This window comes from Cucumis melo, chromosome 3 (assembly GCF_025177605.1).
Source record: "Cucumis melo cultivar AY chromosome 3, USDA_Cmelo_AY_1.0, whole genome shotgun sequence".
Taxonomy (NCBI): Eukaryota; Viridiplantae; Streptophyta; class Magnoliopsida; order Cucurbitales; family Cucurbitaceae; genus Cucumis; species Cucumis melo.
The window spans coordinates 122,167-149,004 of NC_066859.1; the positions used below are offsets into that span (position 1 = coordinate 122,167).

Consider the following 26,838-nt stretch of genomic DNA (forward strand, 5'->3'; position numbering starts at 1 on the left):
TTTAGGAATGGAAGCCCTATCCCTCGATATAATACCTGCGAGATGAAACTCTAGGCGCCTATAACACTCTATCTCGCTATAGTTATCATAAGATGGAAAATATAGATATTCGTAAAGACCCTCATCTTTTACCTGGCCTATGTGATGAAAACTCTAGGCATCTACCGAATACCCTCATCACATGATCTCTGTACACAGGATAATCTCTCACGTAAGGTTGCTCATCACGAGATGGAAAATCTAGGTGTCCGTAGAGGCCATCATCTCTTATAAACTTAAGCATAATCAGAAATCTCATGTTAAAACTTTAGCTTACTTAAGTTAGCATGCTATGAAAACTCTTGCATTAAGCAAGTCTCAACTCTAGCTTTGCTTTAAAATAATCTCTTTGCTCCAATATTTGTCGAACTTAGCATTCAAACACATTCTCATATAATCTCATGTTTTAAGAAACATTTCTCAATTTGAATCCTTTAAAACTTTAAGTAAATAATACTTTCTCATAATTCGTTTCTAAATAATAATTTCATACATCTAGCATGTTCAAATGCTTAACCTCAAAGCATACCTTAAAACATAAATTCTCAAATCAAGCTTAGAATTTCATTCTGAATTCATTTTAGTCACTCACCACTTTTTGCTAGATTTTTTATTTCTAGATTGCCCTTTTTTCTCTTGCCCTGAAAATGATAGAAAATAAGTAAAACTTAAGTTCCAACTAAAGGAAACTTCTTCAACTCCTTACCTTTTCTACTTTTCCTACTCAAGAGAACACTTGTCTTAATAATCTTGATTTCTTTGAACTCCTCGGGTGGTCTTAGCTTGCTCAAGATCGATTCTTCACGGTTGTCCTAGCTCAATACAAGCTCCCAACTGATTTAGAGCCTAAAACAACAAGCTCCAACTGATTTAGAGGACGCTTTAACTGACTTGGATCTAAACCTCACGTTCTACCTCTTATTTCTTAGCTTGATCTCGCCAAACATTATAACTCTCGGGTAGCTTCTTGATCGAACACCCAAACTGAAGCTTGGCCAAACTACTCTCTTGTTTTGGCTCTAACTCTTATAAGAAACTTTAACTTCTTTCAAACTCTTCTCTCTACTTGCTCTTGAAATGAACAATGGTGAGAAATGAGAGCCTTTAGAACTGAAAGAGGAGTTTTGCGTCTAAAAAATACTTACCACACACAAGAAATGAGTTTCTAGAAGTTTGTCATGCATTTTCTTTAAGTGATCTTGACCGAGATTGGCTCAAGATCCACCGAGAACCCTAATTACACTTTCTTACCTTTTAATCTTGGACTGCCATAGCCTTGAGATGCACCGAGAGCATACCTTCAACGTTTCTACTTTCCATCTCGACCTGCTACAAACCTAAGATGGCTCGAGATTCCTTTCTCTGCCTTCTCTCTCAGTCGAGCAAGATTGAGATTTCATCCTTCTGCTCGGGATGCATGCTCTAAAGTTATGTGCCTTCCTTCTTGATCGAACAGGACCAGGTCCTAAAGTCTTTGCCCTAAGAACCCTTTTTAAACTCACTTAACTTGGTTTCCAAAACACCACTTTGACTTCTCAAGTTCCTCAAACTTGACTCAAAACTACTGAGCAAATTTATTAACCTTTCTCAACTCTTAACAAGTAATTGGGATAAAAGATGTGGGTATTATGAAAATTGTTTGGGATTTAGTTTCTCTCCATGTAGGAAAGAAGCCTATCGATTGCAAATGGGTGTTTGCAATTAAAGTTAATCCTAATGTTTTTGTTACTTGATTAAGAGCATGCCTTGTAGCAAAAGGCTACGCACAAACATATGGCCTTGACTATGTTGATACTTTTCTCCAGTAGCAAAAATGACATGTATGAGGTTGTTTATTTCATCAACTTCAATCAATCACTGGCCTTTATATCACCTTGATATTAAAGATGCATTTCTTCATGGCAACCTTTAAGAAGTGTATATAAAGCATCCACCAGGGTTTGTTGCCCAGAGGGAGAATGGAAAGGTGTATCGCATTCATAAATCTTTGTATAGAGTAAAACAGAGTCCACGAGCTTGATTTAGAAAATTTAGTCAAGCGATTGAAACCTTTGGAATGTTAAAAGCTCGTCATATCATTCGGTCTTTTTTAATATATCCAAGAGTGGTGTCATCTTGTTAGTCGTAGGTGTTGATGATATTGTGATTATTGGTGATGATGCTTTAGGTGTCTAGTCGACAAAGACTTTTCTTCATTGCCAATTCCAAACAAAAGACTTGGGAATACTTCCTAGGAGATCGTTTAGTCCGATTTATCTTTGGTTCAAGAACGCTCGATTAGGGAGCTATTATGCACTCTTTCAAGGCTGGCTGCTTCTAGGTAAACTTTTTGATTGTCTATGTACCCCTTCCTCTTTTACCACTTAGTGGTCATTTAGAGCCTTCGCCGGTGATTTAGGTTGTTTCCCTCTCGAGGATAAATCTTATCCCCCATCATATCACTAGTCAACCTTGAAGAATTAAGGCAATAAGAAGCAAGAAAGAAATAATCTATCATAAAGAAAATATGTACTTGACCTGGTGATTGAAACATGGAACATATAGTACCCCAATGATGCCCAACTTACAACTCATAAAAGATAGGTGAATTCCTAAAAAAATCCCGAAAGATACAAGAGGTTAGTGGGAAAACTTAATTACTTCACAGTGACTCGACCCGATATAGATTGCTTAACAAGTTTTATGAGACAATATGTGTCATGCCTTACAGTTGATCATTGGGTTGCTATGAACAAATTTTTGTTATCTAAAAGCTACTCCAATGGTTTATTATATAAGGATTATAGCCATTCTAATATTGAATGTTTCTCGAACGTCGACTAAGAAGGATCTAAAGAAGACAAGAAACCAACTTTAGAATATTATGCTTTTGTTGGTGGTAATTTAATTTCTTGGAAGAATAAGAAGCAAAACATGGTCACTTTTAAGTACAGAGTCCAAATATAAAACAATGAGTCCAAATATAAAACAATGGTGTCTATTTGTGTGTGAATTGATTTGGATATATCAACATCTTGTTAAATTGAAATTTGAAATTACTACACCAACCTCACGTAATATGAGCTTTTATCTCATTATTATTATATTAATAAAGAGATTGTCTCCTTTTCAAAAATTATCACTGCAGCAACAAAATTATTGCGTGATAATCAAGTAACACTTCACATCACATCTAATCTGGTGCTCCATGAGAGGACTAAACATATTGAGGTTGATTCTTATTTTGTACGTGAAAAAATTCACCAATGTTTGCTACCTATAGAATATGCAAAGACCGGAAAACAATTAGGTGATATCTTCACAAAGACATTGAATGAAACACGTATAAATAGTCTACATAACAAGTTGGACCTAATTAACATATATCCTCCAACTTGAGGGGGAGTTATAATTCTATTATTGTAAATATCTGACATTTTTTTTTTCGAGTTTTCCTGCACTTTATTTATTTGGTCATCTCTGTATCTTGTGTATATATATATATTTCTTTCGTAAATGCTACAAGGTATTCTGATTCTCTCAAACAAGTGTTTTAGGTTAAATAAAGTAAACAATACAATTCTTATTGTGTCATTTATATTCGATTAATTTGATAAGCTAGTAACAATAATAGACAAACAATCTGACACACATACCAAATAGGTCCATAATTTCGTATAAAACAATGCAAGTGGAGTGTGACGGGTGATAGAGCCCAAGCTGAAAAGCAGCTACCGTCATAAGGCATCTCTTAGTTTCATATTTATTATGACCGACATAGTTAACTTTCGACTTCGACATTCTGCTTATTAATCAGCAAGCAACTTCTACCCCTAGCTTTTTCAGCCTGTTGAGAGCTCCGAACCCTACCCGAAAACATGCCGAAAACTGAGACAGAAGACTGCCGCAATATCTCAATGACGTTTTCAACAAAGCTCTGGAGATAGGCATGTCAACATGGTTGATCCTACTCGAAAAAAATACAAGCACATTTTTACACCATCTCCATTTTTACCTTCACTGGTTCTCTGATCTTTATTCCAATGTTAGAACACGCCAACACAAATTAATTATTGGTAATGCAAACGGAGTTCATTCTCAGCTTATATCCTTTGCAGCTTCTCTTCTCCAATAATCCATCTAGTCAACCAACTAGGATCTTCGGCAAAGTACTTGCACGGTGAAGGAATGATTCCAAGATCCACACCAATTTCATCATACTCCTTCAAAGCCGCCTCCATGTCCTCTTCAATAGAAGCATTATCAATCACATCAATTGCACCCAAGCGTAAAAGATCAGCATAGTGCATCTCCCTTTCAGGATCATTCTGGAAAGACATCATAGCAGGGCCCTGTAGATCAACATTCCAAAGCATGTCAGTACTGCAATCACAAGGCGACAAAATTCAAACCAAGATTACTTCCGTCATATACAGACACAACTTTGGACAAGAGACGCGTGTTAAACTTATCTTCTGAAATTGAACTTTGTCTTTATGAAATGGGGAACCTTTAGCCCCATAGCAACATCGGTAACATGTTAATGAAATAACTGGTAAACATGCAAAACTATGAGGCCTCCCTTATTAAAGATGTATGCTAGGAAAAAAGTGAAAATTTACCCGCTGATGGTTAGTAGCTGAACGTGCATATGTCAAAGTGATGTAAACCAAACTAGAAAATTTTATTAATGTTTAAGTCATGAATAATAATTGAAAAGTAAACTAATTCTAATTCTAATTAATAAAATAAACAAATCCCGAATTCTAATTCTAATTAATAAAAGAAACTAATCCTATTCTTAATTATTAAAAGAAACTAATTCTAATCTTAATAAACTAAGGATTTACCCGTATTATTCTAGTCCTACTACATTCTATCCCTCCCAAAAGATAAAAATAAAAATTCGTTCCTGAGTTTTAAAAAATGAAGGTAGCAATAAAATGGTAAGCCGCTTGAATAGAAACAACTTTGAAAAACTAATATCAATAACATCCAAATTTCACAAGTTGAGCTAAGATTTATCTTTTGAAACGAAATAATTTTTTCATCAAAATCATCCGAATTTAGTCCAAGAGTTATGTTGTTCAAGAGATCCATTGCCCTCGTAACCAAGTCATGCATTGCTTCATCATCTTCTCCTTTTTTCTTTGTGGAGTCTATTAGTTCAACCATCTCAGTCACGTCCGCGATTTTTCCAGAATACCTGCATTTTTTAAATTCCAAACATGGCATCTCCCAAGTTGCTTCACAATCAACTAGAATTAGGTTTTCAAGGTTATTCAAATAAGTTCGCCTGCAAGTATTATCTTCTTCTTCCTCTTCAACGACTTTGGTTTAGACATCTCTTATGTTGCGGAGAGATTCGTGGGTCGCTTCACAATCAACTAGAATTAGGTTTTCAAGGTTATTCAAATAAGTTTGCCTGCAAGTACAATCTTCTTCCTCTTCAACAACTTTGGTTTAGACATCTCTTATGTTGTGGAGAGATTCGTGGGTCGGGTCACTTTCCTCCATTTTTGACATTGATTTCCTTTCCAATTTGAGTCTCACAATCTCCAATATGAGCATTTTTGTTGATTTCATTCCCACATGGTATTTCTTCTTTAATCAGTTTATGGTATTCTTTAACTTGAATCTCAATCTGCTTGTCTTCACTGATGATTTTCACTTCAGCGTCAAGAATTTTAATCGTGTTATCTTCTTTTTCTAAAACTTTGGGTGGGCTCCCCAATTTTTGTTCATTGTTTTCTTCCTTGCAGTGAATTCCTTGAATTACACTTTCTTTATATTTTTGCAAATGTTCTGAAAATTGCTTCACTTTTTGAGTTATTTCTCCCAACAAATGTTGAGTTTTCTTGACATCCTTCTTTATTTCTTCAAAACTTCATGGAGTTATGTTCAAATCGGGTGTTCTTGAATAAGTTTCTTCATCGTAATTGTTGTAGGACCGGTTCTTTAATTTGCTTACATATTTCTCAGTTTTTCTTGGTTGTTCTCCAAAACAAAAATAATTTCTGTCCAAAATTCTAGTACTTCTATAAAATTCCATTCTTGCAAAATCTTGATTTTGTTTTTCAATTTTTGGAATTTTAAGAGTTCCCCAAAGTTCGACGACAAGCACTACTCACAAAGCTCCCTCTTGTGATCAGCATCATGAAGAGTTTCTCAGTCTTCCACTGATAGCAATCAACGTTGGCCTAGATGGCTACTCTAATACCAATTTGATGTAAACCAAATAAGAGAATGTTATTAATGTTTAAAAGTTTTAAATACAATAAGACAATTACTCTATGAATTTCTGATGGGGACTGTTGGGCAAGAGAATTTCAAATCAGCTGGGTGTTTGGTTTGATTTCCGTTATCTTCTTTTCTGTGCTGTTCTTTCTAAGAGAATCTCTCCATTGTTAGACTGTATTAGGGGATTTTCAGTATTATATTACAATAAAATAGCAGAAATTGGCTCCTTTAGCCTCGTTTTTCGAGGAAAAAAATTATCATTGAAATAATTAAAAGGGATGAATGCCCAAGATAAAAGAAACAAACAAAAACACAAGAGAATTTTAGTTTTTTAGAAAATTAGAATTTTTAGGGTTTCAATGTTATTTTCGCTCTCATAATCTAGGTTTCAGAGTTTTATTAAATAGAAAAAAGAATACCCAATACAAAGTAGGAAAAAACAAATAAGGAAAAAATAAATACACAAATATATCCTAAATACAATGAAAATATAAACAATAAAGGAAATAATCAACAAACCAGAATAAACCTTATGCTAAAACTTCTGCCACCAGCAAATTAGGATGGAAGAAGAATTTTGCACAATTGTAATCCACAAACTTCAACTGTGGAGAACTCCGATGGGATTTAAGAGATAGGTAGAGAAGAGAGCCTCACATTAGAACCTGACAGACTCCTACAGGCTACAGGTGTTTCTTAACCTATAAACATAACAGTAAGGGATTCCTGACAGACTCCTAAAAGTGTTTCTTAACCTATGAATCACTTGGGACAGGGAAGATACGGGGATATAGAGAATTTCCCTTAACAAGGTTATGTACACCGGCAGAAAAAAGAGGATAACATCTACCACTTTTTCTTTTTCTTTCTTTATTATTATTATTTTTTTATTTTTATTTTTTTGAAAAGGATACCAGCCTCTTTATTAATAGTATAAAGTTCCAAGTACAAGAGAGTTATACAATGAGCAACAACGAAGAGACCAAAAGGCTACAACTTTTTTCTATACATTTGTCATACTTTGATAAAGAGCATCTCTGTTGATTTTAAAAGACGGAAAAGAGAAAAAACAAAAACAAAAACAAAAGAAAAAATTCGAAGAGCAAATTTCAAAAGACATATCAGGGTTGTAAAACAAATACACGTCAATTATAACTGTTCAGTACGGAATGACCAACATTCAATTACCTCACATAACTCAGAATAGTGTTTATATATCTCATTGCTTTCATCTTGATCGCCAAGTAAAGTTCCACCATACCAACCGTTGGCTTCTTCAACTGATGTCATTGCAAGGTACCTAGACACCAACAAGTAACTATCATTTTAATTATAAGCTAAAAGCTCTTCTGATAAATATTCAGCAACCACACAAAGATAAAAGAGCATTTCCGATTTGAAGATTATGCACCTGGCATTGATTAGAGAGAATTATGGTATTATGAACAGAAGTCCAATCTTCAATAATTCATGACAAGAGAGTACGTGAATAGTTAATGAACAGAAGTTAATTAAATTGTTTCATTCTTCCTATAAGATAAAGGATTCCACCTTCCAAAAACATGAGCTACACCTATCAACTTTTATATTGCATATAAAAACTTTTCAAACATAGTTTTAAAAGGAAACAAGAAACAAACTTTTGTGTTATGGAGTTTGATATGCTTAATCAATTTTCTAGGTAGATTCCTCATAAATTTTATGGTGATATGAATAGAACTTCATAGTTGAAACATTATCTTTTGTTTTGGATTTTTTTCTTTTATACTGCAACACTTGTATTGATGAAATTTATTCTTAATGCTTTTAATACTCTTACCAAATATTAATTGATTTCTAATTTAAGTTGGAGCTTGGAAAAGTAAAACTTAAATTTAGACTCTAGAGTGCCTAACTAATAAAGTAACTAACACGTGATTGAGGTTATTTTATCAGAGGTTGTTGATTATTTCTAAAGGGAGTTCTGATTCTTAAGCGACAGCAAGAGCAGTCTACTCACAGTGTGACAGTGGGGTAAATTGGAGATATTATTAGAAGTAACCAAAGAGAGTTTCTTAATGCCTTGTTAATTTATAGGAAATAGACTTAGTAATGTTCACTTTAGAAATTAACACGAGTTCATTTGAGCTCAAAACAGGATGTTGATATTTTAGAAAATTCTCAAACTTATATATTGCTGCTAATTTAAATTACGTCTAAAGCATGATATGTCTTTTAACTTTTCCCTTTGAATATGGTCTCCAATAAAAACAAACGAACTATTGAAAATAACAACAAAGAATTCACACACAGATTTACGTGGAAACCCTAGTACAGGAAGAAAAACCACAATAGAGAATTTCTTATTATTTTCTTATGCAACAAATTGATACAATAGGAGAAACTTAATAGACAACAAGAGCCTAATTATAAGAGGATAGAATAATTAGGGTAACATAAATTACAAAAACTACCCTTGAGCTTTCAACATACAACAAGTCCACTAATTCTAACACAAACCAAGGCTAAACAAGATTAGCAAGAAGGGCCAAGAAAACAAAGATATTCCTACCTCAAAAACCATGCATTGCAGGTTTGTCAGAACTATAAGAAGAGAGATATAGAAGAAGTCTCAATGGTACGAGCAAAGTAATTTAAACAATTCAATGCTATTAACAAATTGTTAATGCCGCTCAGTAATCTCTTTTGAAACACTTTTGTAGTCATACCCCTAAGATCAATACCAACAGGAGAGATTTTGGTAAACTCTCTTGCCCTCAAAAGTCAAATCTCTAATCCTTAATTGGTATCTCTTCTTGATTACTATTTTTTTCTTCATATCTTTATGAAAAAGATTTCCTATTTCCAAAAGAATGCCATTTTAGATATCAACACAAGAGGAGAGAGTCGTCTAATTTGTTTACAATGAAGCACATAAATTAACAGCAATATCAGTAAAGTATTAGTATTCATAGAAGATTTACCTTTGGAAGATCTCCTCATCATTGAAATTGTCAGTAGAAGAAAGTTTGTTTAAATCATAGAAGCCATCAATTTTTATGTTATCCTCAGTCATACAGACTGCAGCTTCATGTGAAACGCCTTTGGAACCAGGGCCACTTTCTTCATACTTCCTCTGACCAAACAGCCAATTTGGGCTTTTGAGTTGAATTTCACTGCATAAAAGTCACAGTTTAGTTCAATGCCGCTTCAATAACTGTTCCCAGCATTTACCAAGTTTAGTTAGTCCATATGCAATGCAGTCCCATACTTCAGTAAAAACAAAGATCAAAAGTTCAAAACGAATAAATGATACCAACTCAAAAGATAAAATATAATCTAATGAAGTTCAATAAATGTGCCTCCTTTCCTGATCTAGCCCCTCAAACAACGAGAGAGATTAAAGAGACCATTCAAGATTAATAAGAAAATTACGCTGCATCAGGTGCCATGCCGGAATTTCCTGTACTACCTCCAGGTTTCTGATCAGGCTCACACCAAAGCCTTACATTCTTTATTGAACCACAAGTTCGTTCGATCAATTTATCAAATGATGTCAACTTCAACCTAGAAAAGTCCTCTCTGCATGCTGGAATAGGTTCAAGCGTCACCGCCGTTCCTCCAATAGAATTGGAGACAGCTTCTGAACTGAAAAATAAGAGTTAGGAAGGAACTACATAAGACTGACAACAATAATAAGTTATTAAGTTTTACTAAATGTGGTAAATGGAAAATTCTGAATGAACTGCTTGCAATTATTCAATAAATTGCTAACATTATCAAACAACAATAACAGATTCTAGATCCTTTTTGAGAGGTATCCTCCGGCCTTTCCCTTGTATTATTATACCCAGAGAATAGTTAATCAATCGTCTTCCAAGTCTTTAGCAGGTAATTCTGACTCTTTAGAAGAGAAAGTGTGTACGAGCTCCCGTTCCTATGAGATCCGAGTGTCTTCACAGTGCTTCAAGGAGTCAGCATCATTTGGACTTAGGTTCTAGTGAGGACTCAGGTTGTTGGTGTGAGCAGCGTACCTGATTTCCATCATTTGGACTTAGTTCTTGAGAACCAGTTTCAGTTGAACACATTAGGGATGAGGAAGAACAGTCGGTTCATGATACAAGGTTGGTGCTCCTTAAAGGAAACAAGACTAGGACAATTTGCTAAGAACTAGAAGTGTCTCAAAAGACACCTAATGGGTTTATTGTGATAAAAGGTTGCCATTGCTATAACTCATAATTCAATCCTACATGATCAGACAAAGCACATCGAAGTTGACACACATTTCATAAAGGAGAAAGTTGATGCAGATCTAATATACATAAGTTATCTTCCGAAGACAGAACAAACATCAGATATGCTAATTAAAGGTCTTTCGGAAAGACAATTTGATAAACTTCTTAGCAAGCTGGCTGCGGATATCATAGTGGGGGAGTGTTAAATTTCCTTTTATCTCTTGTAATATTTGATGTTTATTATTGTATATTCATCATTTATGTCTAAGATTTTTTCATTTTTTGTAGTCAGTCTTTCTTCTAAGACTTCTATATTAGAAGACGTATTTGATTCTTTTTATGAAAAGAACAGTCTCATTTATTGATAACCAATAAGACAAAAGCTCATAGTACAAGAGGATCATACAATGAGCAAAATCGCAAAACCAAACAAGGATTAGAAGATGCACCCGAGCATCTCAACTAGATTGACACCCTTAACACCCTCGTCATATCCAACAAAATAAAGGACAAAACCAAAAATTAATAAATAGAGTCCATTTGGGGGCTAAACACCGCCAATACAAACCAGTAAGAAACATAGAAACAACTCTAGCAAGACTAGAATAAAAGACAGACAAACAAAGGAAGTGCAGATGGAAGAAGCATCAGAGGTCGTTGCCCAAAACTGGATCATCAAATAGAAGACATATTTGATTCATTAGATAGAATGATAAAAACAGCACTATTGCCTTCTCAATTTCAACTCACTGAATACTTTCTAGGATGGAACTGCCTCAATCAAAGAAAGGTTTGTGTCAATGTGTGTCTCTCAAAGAAAATATGTCCTTGACCTCCCAAAGAGAAGAGTATGCTCGGATGTAAGCCCTCTAATACTCCTAATGATCCTAACTACACCTTAGGAGAAGAAAACACATTGGCTAATATGGAATAATATCAAAAACTGGTTGGGAGGTCAATTTACTTAAATCACACTAGACCTGATATTTGTTTTGAAGTAAGTTTTGTGTGTCAATTTATGAACAATCCTACTAAAGAAAATATGCACGTTGTTTATAGGATCCTCAGATACATAAAAGGAATATTTGGAGAAGGATGTACATCAAGAAATCAAAGAAAAGAGACGTTGAAGTATTCACAAAAGTTGGTTAGGGAAGCTCAAAAGTTGACAAGAGACCGGTTATCTTTGTGTGGGGAAATTTGGTCACTTGGAGAAGTAAAAAGCAATTTCTTTTTTCGTGAAAGGACACCAGCATCTTCATTCAAATAATATAACGAGACTAATGCTTAAATTACAATAGAGATACACATTGAGCAAAAGAGTACTTTAAGATCAGGAGGTAAGTAATCAATTGTCTGGTAGAAACAGAAATTGAGAGCTCTAGCTCAAGGAATATGAGCATCTTATCAAAATTGAGATCACTTCTAAAGAAATAATGAAGGTCCACTGTGACAAGAAAACCAAGCAACAATAAATATTGTTAAAGACCCTGTCCATTTGAATCACTTAAAACATCTGGATATTGATTGACACTTTATCAAATATCAAAGAAAAAATTAAAAATAAAAGCATCTCTCTTAACTTCTTACCCACCAAGTCTTTCTGAAGCTGTTAGTGTGGAAATGAATCTGGGTTTCTTATTGAAAATCCACTACTTTTGCTTTGTAGTTTTTCTCTACTTTTTGGCTTGAGTTCTAGAGGAGTTTGGCTTGTTTTTTCTGTTGTTTTTATTGATATAATAGTCACTTTACACCTTTTTGCTCCTAGTATATTTCTTTGTACTTTGAGCATTAGTCTCATTTTTTTTCATTAATAAAGAGGCTCATTTCCATTTTGGAAAAAAAAAAAAAACAAAACTATTTACCCACCCAGATGAGACATAAGTAACAAGGCTCTATTCAAGAATTTCTTTGATGAATTAAAGACCGAGCTGGATTTAGTTAACATCTACAATCCGGGGGGAGTGTTGAAAATAGGAATGTTTCTTCTTTCGTAATTACTTGTCTTTTACTTTTCTGTAATTTTTGTGTGTATTTGTTTCCTCTATTTTTCACCCCATTGTACCATTGATCTATTGCCTTTTTTCTTCAATTTCTCCCACCATTTAAATTTACCGTTGTAACTTCATACATAGTAGAAATAAAAGTAAATTAAAAAAATTTTACAAAAAAGCTTTGTAACTGAGAAACTTCTAATGGCAAAAAAGCTGCAGAAGAATAACAAGTCAACTTAACTTCATACCCCAATCCTCAGTTAAGCCCACTGTAGTTAAGGCGCAGCCAAGTGCTCGCCTGAGGCAAGAGGCGAGGCAAATCAAGGCCTTAATGCCTTGCAAGTACCCAAGGCAAGGTGCTTGCCTTTTGCACCTTTCAATCAACTTGAACATACGATCAAGGCAACCAGGCGCTCACCTTGTTCAATTGTTGCTCGACTTTTTTTTAGAAAAAGAACATTCTTATCCAATAGGATTAAAAGGAAGTATCAGAGTTTGTAAAACTAGAATTAAAGAAAAATCTAAGAAAGGAAGGAAAAATGAAGAAAAAGAGCCAAAGTAGAAACAGAATCATTTTTATTTCTATATCTTTTTTCAAATATATTTTTCCTCAAGATTATTTGAGCTAATTTCTTTCAAATCTTATGTATTTTTTTTATTTATATTATTATTATTTATTATTTTATTAACTGCACCTCGCTTCAATCAGATGACACTTTTTTGTTGCCTCTTGCCTTGAGGTGATTAAAAAGTTTGTCGCCTTAGAGTTCGCCTTGCTTTGAAAACACTGGTTAAATCTTAATTCATGGTGATTGAGGCATGATTTCTATCATCTGTAAACCACACACCACAATTGAAACAAGAAATCAAGTGCCCAACAAATATATTTGTTGGAAATGCACAAGCTCAGTTTTGACAAAGACGTGATTGATGTAACTGCTAAATGAATCTCATGGAGAAATTGTACACACCGAATTCTTGCAACTCATTATATAGTACTCTAAGACCTGCTATGAACGAAGGTCAATTCCTTTTGTGCAAGAATAACAGTCAGTATATACATCAAGCAACACTAACACTAACTACCAACAGAAAGCTATAAACATAATAGCTGGTACATGTAAACTAGACTGAAATGTAGAAGTACTTTCTTTTAAGGAAACCTAGAATTACTATATGCATAGAATGTTGTACACATCAATGCTTTCACGGAACTGCATGAATAATTGCTTCAACAAGGTGCATATATATAGCCAAGACTGCTGACATTATACCACTTATCTGGAAAAAGATCATCTCCAAGCCCTGATACATGAAGGTAATAATCAGAATCCAGTTCCCACAGAGCAGGCTTGCCTTCTTGTGGTTGAAAGTAACCTAAAAATCTGGTAATACATGAGTAAGAAGAAGTTTAAGAACATGAAAAAGTGAAGAAGGCATAATGTTATTCTCTAAATAGTGAAATAATAAGCTTGAGAAAAGAGAATGGAAAATAGAAAGTATGTTCTGTCTGAAAGTGAATGGTATTCATTGATAAGATCCCATGATCATACAAATTTATTGCATCTTGTTTTTCACCATCAGTGCAAGTATTGCTATAATAGCGTTTGATAGATTTGATAAACTCTCTTGATTGGGTGGTAGCTTTCCATTTGCCCTGCCTTTCAGGAAACACCTAAATTTGTGAACAAGCACTTATTAGTTAGAGACGAGAGTGTCAAAATATAAATAAATTTATATGAACTTAGATTCATGCACGTATAATAAATACAGTGTTGTGAGCTGCAGAGCCACCATATTGTTGAGCAAGAGCATCCCCCATGCTCTGATACATATCCATAAGGGCTGCAGCAATGCTACTATCAGGATCCACTTTAGGCATATTTGTCAAACCCATTGCATGGAGTTGGCGGCCTAAAGCTGCAAGACCATAGGCATATTGGGCAACATTTGTTCGATCCAAACAATCAATGCAGTTTGTACGAAGAACTCCACTTTGAAAGTGTGATGCTTCACTACTATGACTGTTTGTTTTGTCATACTGGTTAGATGCAGCCTCTCTCTCTTTATTACTAACAGTACTTAATGTTTCACTGTTGCTCCCACTTCTGGTAAGATCCCCTGAACTAGCTCTCAAATCTCGAAGCGAACCATCCCTATTAGATAACAAGTACATACACATACCTATATAAATTGCCAGGCACAAAATTCAAAATGACCATACACACAACAACAGAAGTAAAAATGACCATACACATAAAAGGATATTCATAGTGATACGTCATTCTTAAAAAATTTTAGGACAGAGACATGTTTATTCAACCATACACCTTTTGAAATATATATCATTTTTACATAAGAAGGAAATTCAAAGACAACAAAACTAAACTTTATGCAATGATTTTGATGTATTTCAAACTCAAACTTCAATATTTTTTTCCCTATACCATTATCTATATATTTAGTATAATCTACAAGGGTTCAATACATGTTTAACAAATGCACAACTAGTCTTCAACACATGCCATCGAGTTAACAAGTGTTGGAGAGTCCATGTGTCTATAACGGACAGGCTAGCCAAACTAAAGTACCTATGATGCAGGAATAAAAAGTTTCCTATCCTTTTCTAAAGAAGAAAATGGCAGGTTGACAAAAGTTCGTAAGCATACCTTGAAGTGTTTGTTCGTCTGATTTGATTTGATTTTTTCTTCATGACACTGGGTTTACCACTATAGTAAAAACCAGTCAAGTCAAGTGCTTCACTTGCCACAGCACCCAAGACAGCCAATACGTTGGCAGCTTTGCTATGATCACCAAAGAAATCAAAGCATTGGATCAGAACGAAAGAACGCATACAGATAAAATACAAACTGTATTCAGAGGTTCTTTATAATTGGAACAAACATATCACCTCTTAGCAAATTTATGAAAGTCCCAGTGGATAAATTGAAGATGATTCTCCTCCGAAAGAATTTGGTTCAAATACCCAACCGCACTTGCAAATTCACGTCTCAGCATCATTTCTCTAGGCCTTTTCTCAAAAGTCTGCATTTAACAAGCATCATGAGAATAAATAATACCAGAAACAAACTCAAATTGATGTAGGACACATTTTGGGTAGTTGAATAGTTGATGTTCTCAATGAAATCAAGTCTCTCCTTCAAAAGTCTGACATTCAGTAGAACTTACATCCTTCCGGGCTTGATTAACTCTAAGTCAATGGAATTCAAAAAGACGTTCTCAAATCATCCACCATTAATAAAACTTTTCGAACTTGAACCTCTAAAAGATACAAAATCTCCATAACAGAGAGAAAAGTTCCCAGTTTTGCGTCCTCGATTGCAATATCAGCTGGTAAAAAACCAGCTAGGTTCTTCACCTGAATAATAGCACGAGCAATCCATAAAATTGAGATATGGCAAGCAAATCCTCCCAGGCCTTGACCAATGGCTTCAAAAACAGCACGCTTCCAGCATTTTAAAGGCAAATTTTTTAATAAGAATCCATCCACCATAACTCTTAATAACTCCAGGATGAGAATGAATAGAATCTGACAAATTTTATTGTTTTAAGAATAGATTACCATAGTTCAACCATTTTCCAGGAATAGCAATACCTGAAAAGTTTCTTTCACACTTAAACATGGCCTTACCATCCATGAATGGATTGATAACAACTCGGGACTGAAAATACTCTTCTAAAACCTCTTTAACCTCCTCCCGAGAGTGATGAGGCATTAATCTGGTGACTACTGAAGAAAGATCAAGATGCAGATCCAGCACTTCAATCTCTTTTCTAACCCAAAAAGGAGAAGTGTCGGCCAATAATCTCTTATCAAAATACGTTTCTTTTCCATTTTGAAGATTTTCCTTTTGCTTCACCATGCCAGCAAAACTACACTTTGGTGAAAAAGAAAAGTATCTAGCACTAACTTTCTTGTTAATGAAGGTGCCCATAAAATCGTTAACTATTTCCCAAAAAATTAGCCAAACTCGCTTCTCAACACCAGCAGAAACTTGAATATTAATTTTTCCACCAGTAGATGATGAGAGAACACAGTCAAGGAACCATCCCTCATTTGATCTGTATTCATCCTTCACTTGATCAGTATTTAGAATTTTTTTAAAATCTGTGATCATTTGATCGGTAATTTTGAAAGTTGGATAACCCAAAAATCTTCTTTTAACTTTCTTATGGATGAACGACAACTTCAAGGGAGGTCGTAAAAGTTCCATCAAACTCTCTTCAAGTCTTCAAGGAAGCAGTCAAGTCTTTCTTGCCAAATACAAAGTAGGTGTTTCAAATACAGCAGCTTCTCATCTCCATGGGACAACTAATCAACAAGGAGGATAGATGGCAAGACAGAGAGGAGATGGATGGGCAAGGGTGATGAAGATTAGTGAAGAGAAGGCCAAAGCGGAATAGAGGTGATCGAAGGTAAAGAAGATGGTTGGACGGAAGGGGCTGCGGACAGAAAGAGAAGTTAAAGGGAGGGGTGGTAACTATGTTTTTTCTTTAAATGGAAACGGAGGTAATTATGTTTCCAATAGTATTTTTTTAGGAATTGAAAATAACTTCCCCCTCTAATACATATCACAATTTGTGCCTTTCCCATAAAAATTAAAAATCATAGTATGTACCTTTATCAAATTGAGAACAATAATTGGATTGCCATATCTCTCTGCAAGGTCTTCAAAATGCAATTTTGTAGCTTGATATGTAGGATCATATCGTTGTACTGAAAAGTCAAAAACAATAAACATAAGGATCCTTTTATGGTTGTTCCTTTATTTATTTATTATTTCTTTTTTGGTGTGTGTGACAGGGGAGGGGGAAGGGAAAAGGGGGCAGGGGGTACAATGTTTTTCTTTAATCGCTGATTGACTCAAAAGCTTAAGCTAATCGATGACAGCAAATTAATATCATATCATTCAATATTCCTCTTCACTTGTGGGTTTGAAAAACGAAGAAGACCCAATAAGTGGAAATTAATTTTAATTGGAGAGGAAATAACATTGAAAAGGCGTGAACATAGTACCTTTCAAGACCACCTGCTCTGATATCAAATAAATTATCAATTTGACCTAAAAGCTCAAACTAATGAATATTTTACCATTCAACAATTTTTCATTCAGAATATGAAAGAAAAAAGAACCTATTGCAAACTCCAAAAGGAGCAAAAGAAAACAAAAATTTAAAACCTTTTGTTAACATGTTTAAACTTTATATAAAATTTTCACATTCTTTGGGGTATCTACCTATCACTTTTTTGATAGGTTCTTCATTCTTCTTGGCTCGAGTCAGGACTGTGGACCGCACTTACAAATGAAATTTGTTTCATTGAAAGAAAAAAGAGAAAACAACTGAAGTCCAGTTTAGCCATTTAATTTAACCAAACACACAAGATAAAAATCATGACAATGATATCCTTACAGATAATATCTGGCTTTGGGCTAAATTTAGAAGCTTCTTGAGACCAAAAGAGAGGAATTGAACCACGCATCTGCACAACAGAACTCATTTTCCCCTTGCATGAACCAGCTTCTTCATCAAGAACAATCTGCTCTGTTTCAACGTCATTTGCAACGTGTCCCCGATCATTCACTCCTCTTTTTAAGTATCTGTAATTTGTGAAAAGAATCACGAACGATAAAATTATTTGTTTCTTTTTTTAGTGAGAGAAGACCACTTTCATTGAGAAAAAAATGAAAGAATACAAAGACATGCAAAAAATCAACCCACAAAAGGAGGGAAGGTTATTGAGTTGTTCCTTGGTTATGCAAAGGAAACTTCCAAATAGTTGCTGCATGCCCTTGGTTTTCCCTCTATGCCTACAAGGGGAAGACTCTTACAGCATTGTTTCTTTACTTGCTCATATTCAGCTAAATGTTGGGGAAATTTGTTCTCTTTATTCGATGTTGCTTCGGTTTTTGATGGCTTATTCAGATCCAATGTTGAATATATTCTTTTTTTTTTTCCTCTGAAAAAGGAAACGAGCCTCGCCATTAAGAAAATGAATAGACAAAGTAGTGTTGAGTGCAATAAAGAGACAAGATCCAAGCCTTTAGGACCAGCAACTGCACCAAACATCTCAACTAGGCTGGCACCTCCTTAGCACTCTTATCGCTTCCAGACTTAGACCGTAAAGTAAAAACCAAACCGCAAATACGACTCGAGCAAATACATCTAGAAGCAAATAACAAAAAAAAGATTACAAGGACCTTGGAATCTGAAACTACAACAAACACACCCGAATCAGAACAAGATACAAACTAAAAACATCAAATCATATAAGAATGCTAGCCAGTTAAGGCTAATGTCCAGGATGGAATATGCTTAGTTGGAAATAAGGGACTTTGTTGACAGTTTATAGCCCTGGGGGTATTTTAATATTTTACTTTACCCTAAGCTTAATCTTTGTCTGTAATAGGGCATGCTAGAGCCTATCAAGTTGTCGTCTTTTGTAACTTTCATTGTGTGTGAAAATAATAAAAGAAACTCTCTATTGTGGTTCTTTCTCCTTGTTTTAGGGTTTTCCATATAAAACTTGTGTTCTCTTTTCTACCATTTAACATGGTATAAGAGCGTGGTGACATAACCCTAGCAGCAATAGGCAAAAACCAACCGGTGCAAGATAACCTTAGTTATGCACCAGTCTTGTTTTTTCTGATATAAGCTGCTCTGTTCTACGGAGCCAAAACAGAGGTTTGTTGGTTTTGTAAGACTTTTCAAAATAGGGGAGATTAAAGCTTTTTTTCTCTCCTATTTTGGTACTTTGATCTACATTTTTCCCAAACTGAGTTCCCAGATTTTTAACTTTATCGGCATAACTTGAGCTCTAATTTGAAGGAGGGTATTAAGACGTAGGGGTGTGGCTCAAGAACCAATTCTTATACTCCAAATTCGAAAAGAAACTTTCCAGCATCGACCACCCCTTTTTGGCTTCCCCTGAGGAAACCATAATGGTTGATCATACACCTGAAGCCAGCCAGAGATCACAACAAAGAATCCAACAAGTGTCGGCCCTGAATTTGGATAGCTTCAATCTCTCACGGTCTAACTCTTCAAATCTCTGAAAGAAGCGTCCTCTAGACCTCTGATAAGCTCTGCTAAGGCATCAGAATACCATTTCAACTGACTCTCTGAATTGACCAAGATGATTTAAGCTTCAATGTTTTCTAAATGGAGTCGTTCATTCTCCATCTAATGAATGAAGAACCTTACAGCATATAACTTCCATTGTATCTAACAATCGAGAAGCTGAGCCATGAGAGAAAAAAATGTCAGAAGGTCGTTGAAGAAGTGTCGGAGGTGATGTCGGAGGGTGGAGGTGGAGCACACGGTCACCAAATAATTGTCGGGGAAGATGGATTCAACAGAAGGGGGGAGAAGAGAACTTAACACTCATCCATAATATAACTATATATATATGACACATTCAAGCAAAACTATACCGTGTCCCTGCAAAGTGTCGAGAACGCCTAGAAATCAAGGTGATGGTGAAGTCTCTTCCGAATATTGATAGTCTAACCTGCACATTGATATTAGGATTTGTATTAGGAAATGTTAGGAAATTTGAGCATTCTAACAACTGAACAGTACTCTTCACGCATAAAAAATAGCATAACCAGAAGTATAATACAAATACCAAAAGACATTAAACTTTAAATAAACATAACAATAAAACCCAAACCATATGACAAAAAATAAACCCAAAACACGATGAGTTTTCCCCCTTCCCAACAAAACAGCCAAACTTCAACAACAAAATAAGAAAAAGCTCCCTAACAGAATTGGGCTCCTCCCCTAGCAAGGAATAGCATAAGAAAAGTATTAAAGCTTTCTAAAATGTGCCTATGTGAGCCTAAACTTGCTTAAATCTCCTCTATTTGAACAAGATTTGTTACGTAAGATGTATGTAATACCCGTGAACTTTAGGGTTTGTATCATTTAAATCTTAAACTAATAATTGTATGAATTTAAACTCTAAACTTTGTGGGTTGAATTAACTTAAACCCCAAACTAATAATTGTATCATAGACCTCAAACATTTCCAGGTGTATCAATTTAGACATGAACTTATAAGTGTATCGATTTAAACCCTTCGTTATGTTTTACTTGAACACACTTATAAAATTTGAGGGTTCGAATTAATACATGTATGAAAGGTTAGGGTTTAAATTGATGCATTTACGAAATTTAAGGTTTAAACGGATACAAATATTAGTTTAGGATTTAAAATTTTTTTTGAAAAGGAAACGAAACTCATTTATTAAGAAAATGAGGTAGGGCTCAAAGTATAGTAGGGTTATACAATGAGGAATTAAAGAACTAGGGATCAGTAGACACACCCGGATATCTCAACTAGGTTGACACCTTCTTAGAGTCCTTATCATATCCAAAAACAAAAAGAGAACAAAAAGAGAAGTGAAATGACATAGAGTTAATAAAAGTGGTCAAAAATATAAGACTTTTACATCAACATCCTATCATGAACAGAAGACTAAAAGACAAATCTAAACTGGGCAAAAACAGGGCCCTTTGCTAACTCTCCTTAGCTGGACTCTAGATGACTAAACAATAAAGGCTTGCCAGTTGAGATGGATGTCCTGTGTGAAATAATCCTAGAATCCTTTGACCATGGAGTGCCATGGTGAAGCATTTAAACGGGCATACTCAAATCGATTGGACCACACTGAAGCCGTATTGTGGAAAACACGTTGATTTCTTTCAAACCATAATTCTACTAATAAAGCCTTGACTACATTGCGCCATAGTAACGTTGAGGTTTTCTTTCAATTTGGTACAGAGAGAATTTGTAGTACCTTAGCACTAAAGCTGCCATGAAAAACCCATCTAAAATTAAAAATTTGCAGCAACTTACACTAACAATTCATTGCATAAGGACACTAAAAAAAAGGTGTTGAAGATCCTCTTGATTCTTACAACATGGATGCCACATATGTGGAGATAGGCAATGAGAAGAACCTCTTTTTGCAATGAAGAGGCACAATTTAAATTCTCTTGAAGTATAATCCACACAGATACGTTCTCTTTTAGGGCTCTTAGTTTTCGAAAGCCCCCTGAATAGAGAAACATCAATGGGAGAAGCAAAAGATAGATGAGCAAACAAGAATTAGTTTAAGGTCTAAATTAATAGAACCTCCAAAGTTCAAGGTTCAAATTGATACAATTATTAGTTTAGGGTTTAATCATCATGGATCGACCTAGTGGTGAAAAGGGAGACAAAGTCTCAATATCTAACTAAGAGGTCATGAGTTCAATCCATGGTGGCCACCTACCTAGGAATTAATTTCCAACGAGTTTCCTTGATACCCAAATGTTGTAGAGTCAGCAGGTTCTCACGGGAGATTAGTTGAGATGTGCGTAAGTTGGTCCAAACACTCACAGATATAAAAAAAAATAAAAGTTTAGGGCTTAATTGATACAACCCAAAATTCAGGTGTATAAATTGATATTTTCCCACAAATAAATCTAAAACCCATGAGATTTCCTCCTTCCCAACAAAATAGCCAAACTTCAACAACAAAATAAGAAAAAGCTCACTGATGGAATTGAGCTCCTCCCCTTGCAAGTAATAGCATAAACAAAGTATTAAAGCTTTCACAAATGTGCCTAGGTTGTACAACAACATGAGCTCCAAATATGATGATGGAGGCAATCAATCTGAAACAATAACTAATACCAAAACAGCAATGAAAGTTCAAGCAGTTAATATGATAAATGAATGCTTCCTTTTTGTACAACCTATGTAAATGAGATTCATTTGAGTTATGCCTCTGAGATCTGCCTCATTTTTTAATAAATGAGATTCCCTTAATTTAAAAAAAATGACAAATGAATGTTAATGTAAATCTTAAATCACCGGTTGACCCAAAAGCTTAAGCTAGTGGGTGAAGATAAATTTAATTATATATTATTCAACACTTCTCCTATCTTGTGGACTCGATGTATGAAGGCTCAACAAGTGGAAATCAATATTAAATGAAGAGGAAATAACAAATACATTCGTTTAAAATTTGAGAAATGGAACTAGCAGATACATGGTCGGTTGAATGTACTGAAGGGAGAGAAATGAGTCTAATGCCCAAAGTACAATAGAAATTGTGAGGGAGAGAAACAATATAACATTAGGTCTTTCATTCCAATTTTATCGGATGTCCCCAAAGGGACGATATAACCAATTTTATCGGATGTCCCCAAAGGGACGATATAACATTGGGTCTTCGAACTAACAACCTTAAAGATAATGAAACTGTACAACACCCAAAAGATGTTAAGAGCAAGGAGCTGCATTTGCATACCTGCTTGAAATGTCCGTGAACTAATGCTATGGTCCATGCAGTATTATTGCATCGTGATCGAATAGCTCGAGTCAAATAAGCATTCCAAACAAAAATGTTATCATATGGCATTCCTTCTGCAGCAGTTGACATGGCATTCTTTTGCAAACTTTGCATTATTGGATAGGTATAGCTATAGAAAAAATCTTTTGTCAAATCCACACTGGATAAAAGTTTTTTATACCTGCAAATAAACACAGCAACAAATGCAATTAATGTGTCTATATGGAAATAGCCTCATTTATTAATAAATAAACAATGAGACAAAAGATCATAGAACAATCTGTTGGAGGTTCCTCTTGCCAATGGGAGATTCACTTGGGTCAGCGATGGTAACATAAGCTCAAGATCCTTTGTTGACAAGTTCTTCATATTACAAGAACAGGACGAAAATCTTGATAGCACAAGAGTAACAAGGCAAGTAAAGTTGTTCTCTGATCATTTTTTGTTACTATCAGAAGTTGGATAATTCGAGTAGGGACCTTCCCCCTTTTGTTTTTGCAATAGTTGGTTGTACAATAAGGAGTGTTGTAAAATAATGGAAAGAGTTCTGAGCAACTCCCGTTCACAACAGTGGGCCGGCTTTAAATTCGATGAGGTTAGAGGTACAATAACTCAACTCCTTGGAACATGGGCTTCAAATGCATCAAATAGGCCCAATAATCATTCCAGAATGCTACTCTTGAGCCATCACCGAGCTTGAATGATGCCAAGGAATTCACTTGAAGTTGGCACCTCGAAATACTAATCCAAGGACTATGGAGACTACAAGTGACATTTCCTTTAGTATACCATCTAAATAAACTTTCTCCATGAATACTCTTCACTACTTGAACCCAAAGGGAATCCTTTTCATTCATAGATCTCCATCCCCAATTGGAAAGAAGGGCTAAGTTTTGCTTTACGAACATGATACCACCTTCCAATTTTGTTCAGAAAAGATACAGCCTCTTTATTTTTTGAAAAGGAACGAATCTCATTTATTAATAATGAGACAGAAACTCATAGTACAAGAGGATTATACAATGAATTATTTGGCATAGGCTTGGGAAACGAAACCCGCCGATCAACGACCAATTTAGGCTTATATCTCACACAAAGTAATTCTCGAAATCCTTGGAGATGGAGCACCACAAGAAGGCTAAAAAAATTTTGCTGACTCGAACGGGGTCATCCACTAAGAAGTTGAAGGGGAGCAATTAAGGAGGAAAGAGAAAGATCTGGCTTAGCCTCCTTTATTGCTCGTGGAAAATCCAAGGGCTAATCATGATTCGTTTTCTTCTTCTTCCTTCTCTTCTTCGGCCAGATCTGGGAAAAGAGCGAAGATTAAAAGAATTCAAAATCAAGGCCTTTCTTGAACCTCTTTAAAGCATTCCCAAAACATTTTGTTAGAAGAAAGAGGTTGAAGGAGGTCTCTAAAAAGAGAATTACAAAGGCAAAGTTGATTTCAGATCAAAATCCTGATCTTTTAGAATCAAATTGTGCCCATCTTCAAGCCCGTTCTTTTCTAACCAGGTCAGTTCATCAAAGCACAACCCATCCACATTCTAAAAACTTTGTTTTTTCTTTACCCAATTCCAAGGTAAAGTTATTGAGAGGTTCTCCTAGCTAAACTCCGCTCCCCACATAAAAAAAGAAGCTTGTTTCAAATTTTGACTCTCCATTTAGCGTGAGCAGCGAGGAAGGTGGTTTGATAAGTTTAGATGAGAAGGAAGATCAATTTTTGAAGGACCCTTTAGAGACTGATCTAAATTCTCTGTTTCAGACTAAGGAAGATTTATTTTTTTGAGAAACAAGCCACTGGAATTCCCTCACAAGCTCATGAACGTGGTATTCCAGATCATTTGAAGTCCTTTATTGAGAAATGTGGGTTGTTTTGGCTGGAGCACTTTTCACGCTTGGCCTTTTTCTTTGTATTTCTTTCTTTCTTCCTTTCAGAATTCTGTTCGATGATTTGGAAATTTGATAGGCTTTTTCAATAGTACATCTTCAGTTTTTTTTGGTGAGATGGAAGATTTCAGCAAGTCTTCTAGGGCACACGTTTGTTTTTTAAATTAAGCTTGAAGCAGCTCAGTAGGTTACCTTGTATTAGTGTCCTCCTTTCCATTCATTTTTTAAGCCATTTGGGATTAAGATTTTAGCCGATTTGGGGCTCCTTGTTGAAAGTTTTTTTGCTTTGCTTTGTATTTTCTTCTTGTTTTGCTCAAGTTCTAGAGGGTCTTGACCAGCTCGTTGAAATTTTTTATGTTCTCTCTTGTCTCAGATTTTGTTGTATTCTTTTAGTCCTTTCTCCTCTTCATATGTATCTCTTATACTTTGAGCTTTAGTCTCGGCTCGTTTCCGTTTCAAAAAAATAAAAGACTAGATTTTGTAGGGTCCAATTAGTGAATTATTTAACTACAAACACCTACTTACTCTACATCGTTTGTATCCCAAAATCCCCCACCCCATCCCAACCCACCCCCCACACAGACACCCGCACACACACATCTCCCACAGAAAAAGAAAAAAACAAATAAAAACACATGAAGATTGAAATATCTGCACTAGTACCACAAGAGCAACTTAAACTTACCTCAGCTCAGTTTTAGAATGTGCTACATCAGTCTGGACGGAGACGTGTGGAACTGTAATTAATTGGGTTTCATCTATACCATATATTGCATGACCACATATACATCCAATTTGCCGACGCTTGGTAACCAAAATCAAATAATAAGACTCCAAACATTTAATGCAACCTACAAGCATTAAACATATCACAAAATTATAGGAAAGTGCGAGGAGATTCGAGGATGAATTGGCACATAAAAGCAGAAGCATCATCAACCTGCAATACCAAAAGCCTTTGTAACCGGGTTTAACCCCCCTGTAGCACGATTCCCTTCGGCAATTCGCTGACGGAGGTTCCTGATTTCTTGCAGGGAATACACTACCGGGTCTTCACTGATATTGAGTTCCGATGGTTCCGAGCGATCGATCTTCAACACTCGGAAGAATTTCTTGTAGCGATCGCTCCCGATCAGATAATACCTCTGCTTCGGAAAACTCGATGCAATAAAACAAAATTAAAATTGGGGAACAATCAGCTTCTCATGCTGGTTAGAATTAAGGTTTTAACTCGCTCTCAAGCTTATGAGAAATACAGAAAAACAACCTTAAAATATTAAATGATTGTTTTGACACACTACCTAGGCAATCAATTATGTCTTGAACTAATTCCCTCAAGGCGAACAGGGAAATGGAATTTCATTTGTGCTTTCTAATGATAGAAAATGACAGACTGAAAGTGTAGAGCTTACCGCTCTGGTTTCGTAAAGTCTGAATTTCTCGAGAGAATATGAATTGTGATCAACGTCGGGGTCATTTGAGGGGTGAACTTTGGCATAGGGTGGCGGAGGCGGAATGGAACCTTCTGCCTTACCCATATTTCTCGAGGTTGGGGATGATGATGGCTGTGGATAGGTTCAGGAATTGGTTCTCATCACCGTTGGTTCTTCTTCTTTGAGTATTCATATGCATTCTAGTTATATTACGTACCGTGTATGCGTCGATGCTTCGTGTTGGTGTTTATTTGAGCTTTGTTTTCCTACTTTTACCGAAAAAGAAAAATAATATATTGTAAATTAATTTTAAAACATATATCAAAATTTAGATTAAGTAACATATATCTGGATGTTTTAAAAAATATAAAAGAGCGGCAAAAATAATTCCAAAAATTGAAAAATGTCACGTGTAAAATACTAAAAATATATCATCAATAACGGGTGTATAATATATTTGCGGATCTTTAGATTTGGTTATTTTTTGATACACGATCAATATGGCTACAATTTATAAATAGGATAGTTTACATTTGGAGACACGATTTTTTTTAATTTTTTGGTACACCATCGTTTACATTTGTCTACTTTTTTTCAAGATTCTTTATACACGATTTTTATCGTCTTGCTCTGAACTCTTTCGATTTCTTCCATCTTTTTTTATTTTAATTTGGGTAACCAAATT

The 26,838-nt window shown here is 35.2% G+C and overlaps 1 protein-coding gene across 1 annotated transcript; it reads right to left on the bottom strand.

The window, feature by feature from the left end:
- Positions 1 to 3,553: 3,553 nt before the first annotated feature.
- LOC103485370 (phosphatidylinositol-3-phosphatase SAC1) lies at positions 3,554 to 26,383 on the bottom strand. Its single transcript, XM_008442921.3, has 16 exons — positions 26,133 to 26,383; positions 25,661 to 25,865; positions 25,406 to 25,571; positions 22,792 to 23,014; positions 19,921 to 19,997; positions 17,900 to 18,087; positions 17,107 to 17,204; positions 15,378 to 15,511; positions 15,136 to 15,270; positions 14,238 to 14,622; positions 14,020 to 14,141; positions 13,741 to 13,851; positions 9,673 to 9,885; positions 9,222 to 9,413; positions 7,447 to 7,558; positions 3,554 to 4,370 (listed from the first exon to the last, which is right to left on the bottom strand). The coding sequence occupies exons 1-16, from the start codon at positions 26,256 to 26,258 to the stop codon at positions 4,122 to 4,124; spliced, it is 2,736 nt and encodes a 911-aa protein (XP_008441143.1). The 5' UTR covers positions 26,259 to 26,383; the 3' UTR covers positions 3,554 to 4,121.
- Between the last annotated feature and the right edge of the window lie 455 nt (positions 26,384 to 26,838).

Excerpts from the sequence above, each read along its gene's own strand:
- LOC103485370 (XM_008442921.3), bottom strand. The coding sequence starts at position 26,258 with ATGGGTAAGGCAGAAGGTTCCATTCCGCCTCCGCCACCCTATGCCAAA. Across the intron at positions 23,015-25,405 it reads CATTCTAAAACTGAGCTGAG|GTATAAAAAACTTTTATCCA; the intron begins GTAAGTTTAAGT and ends GTTTATTTGCAG. Across the intron at positions 9,414-9,672 it reads GGCATGGCACCTGATGCAGC|TGAAATTCAACTCAAAAGCC; the intron begins GTAATTTTCTTA and ends ACTTTTATGCAG.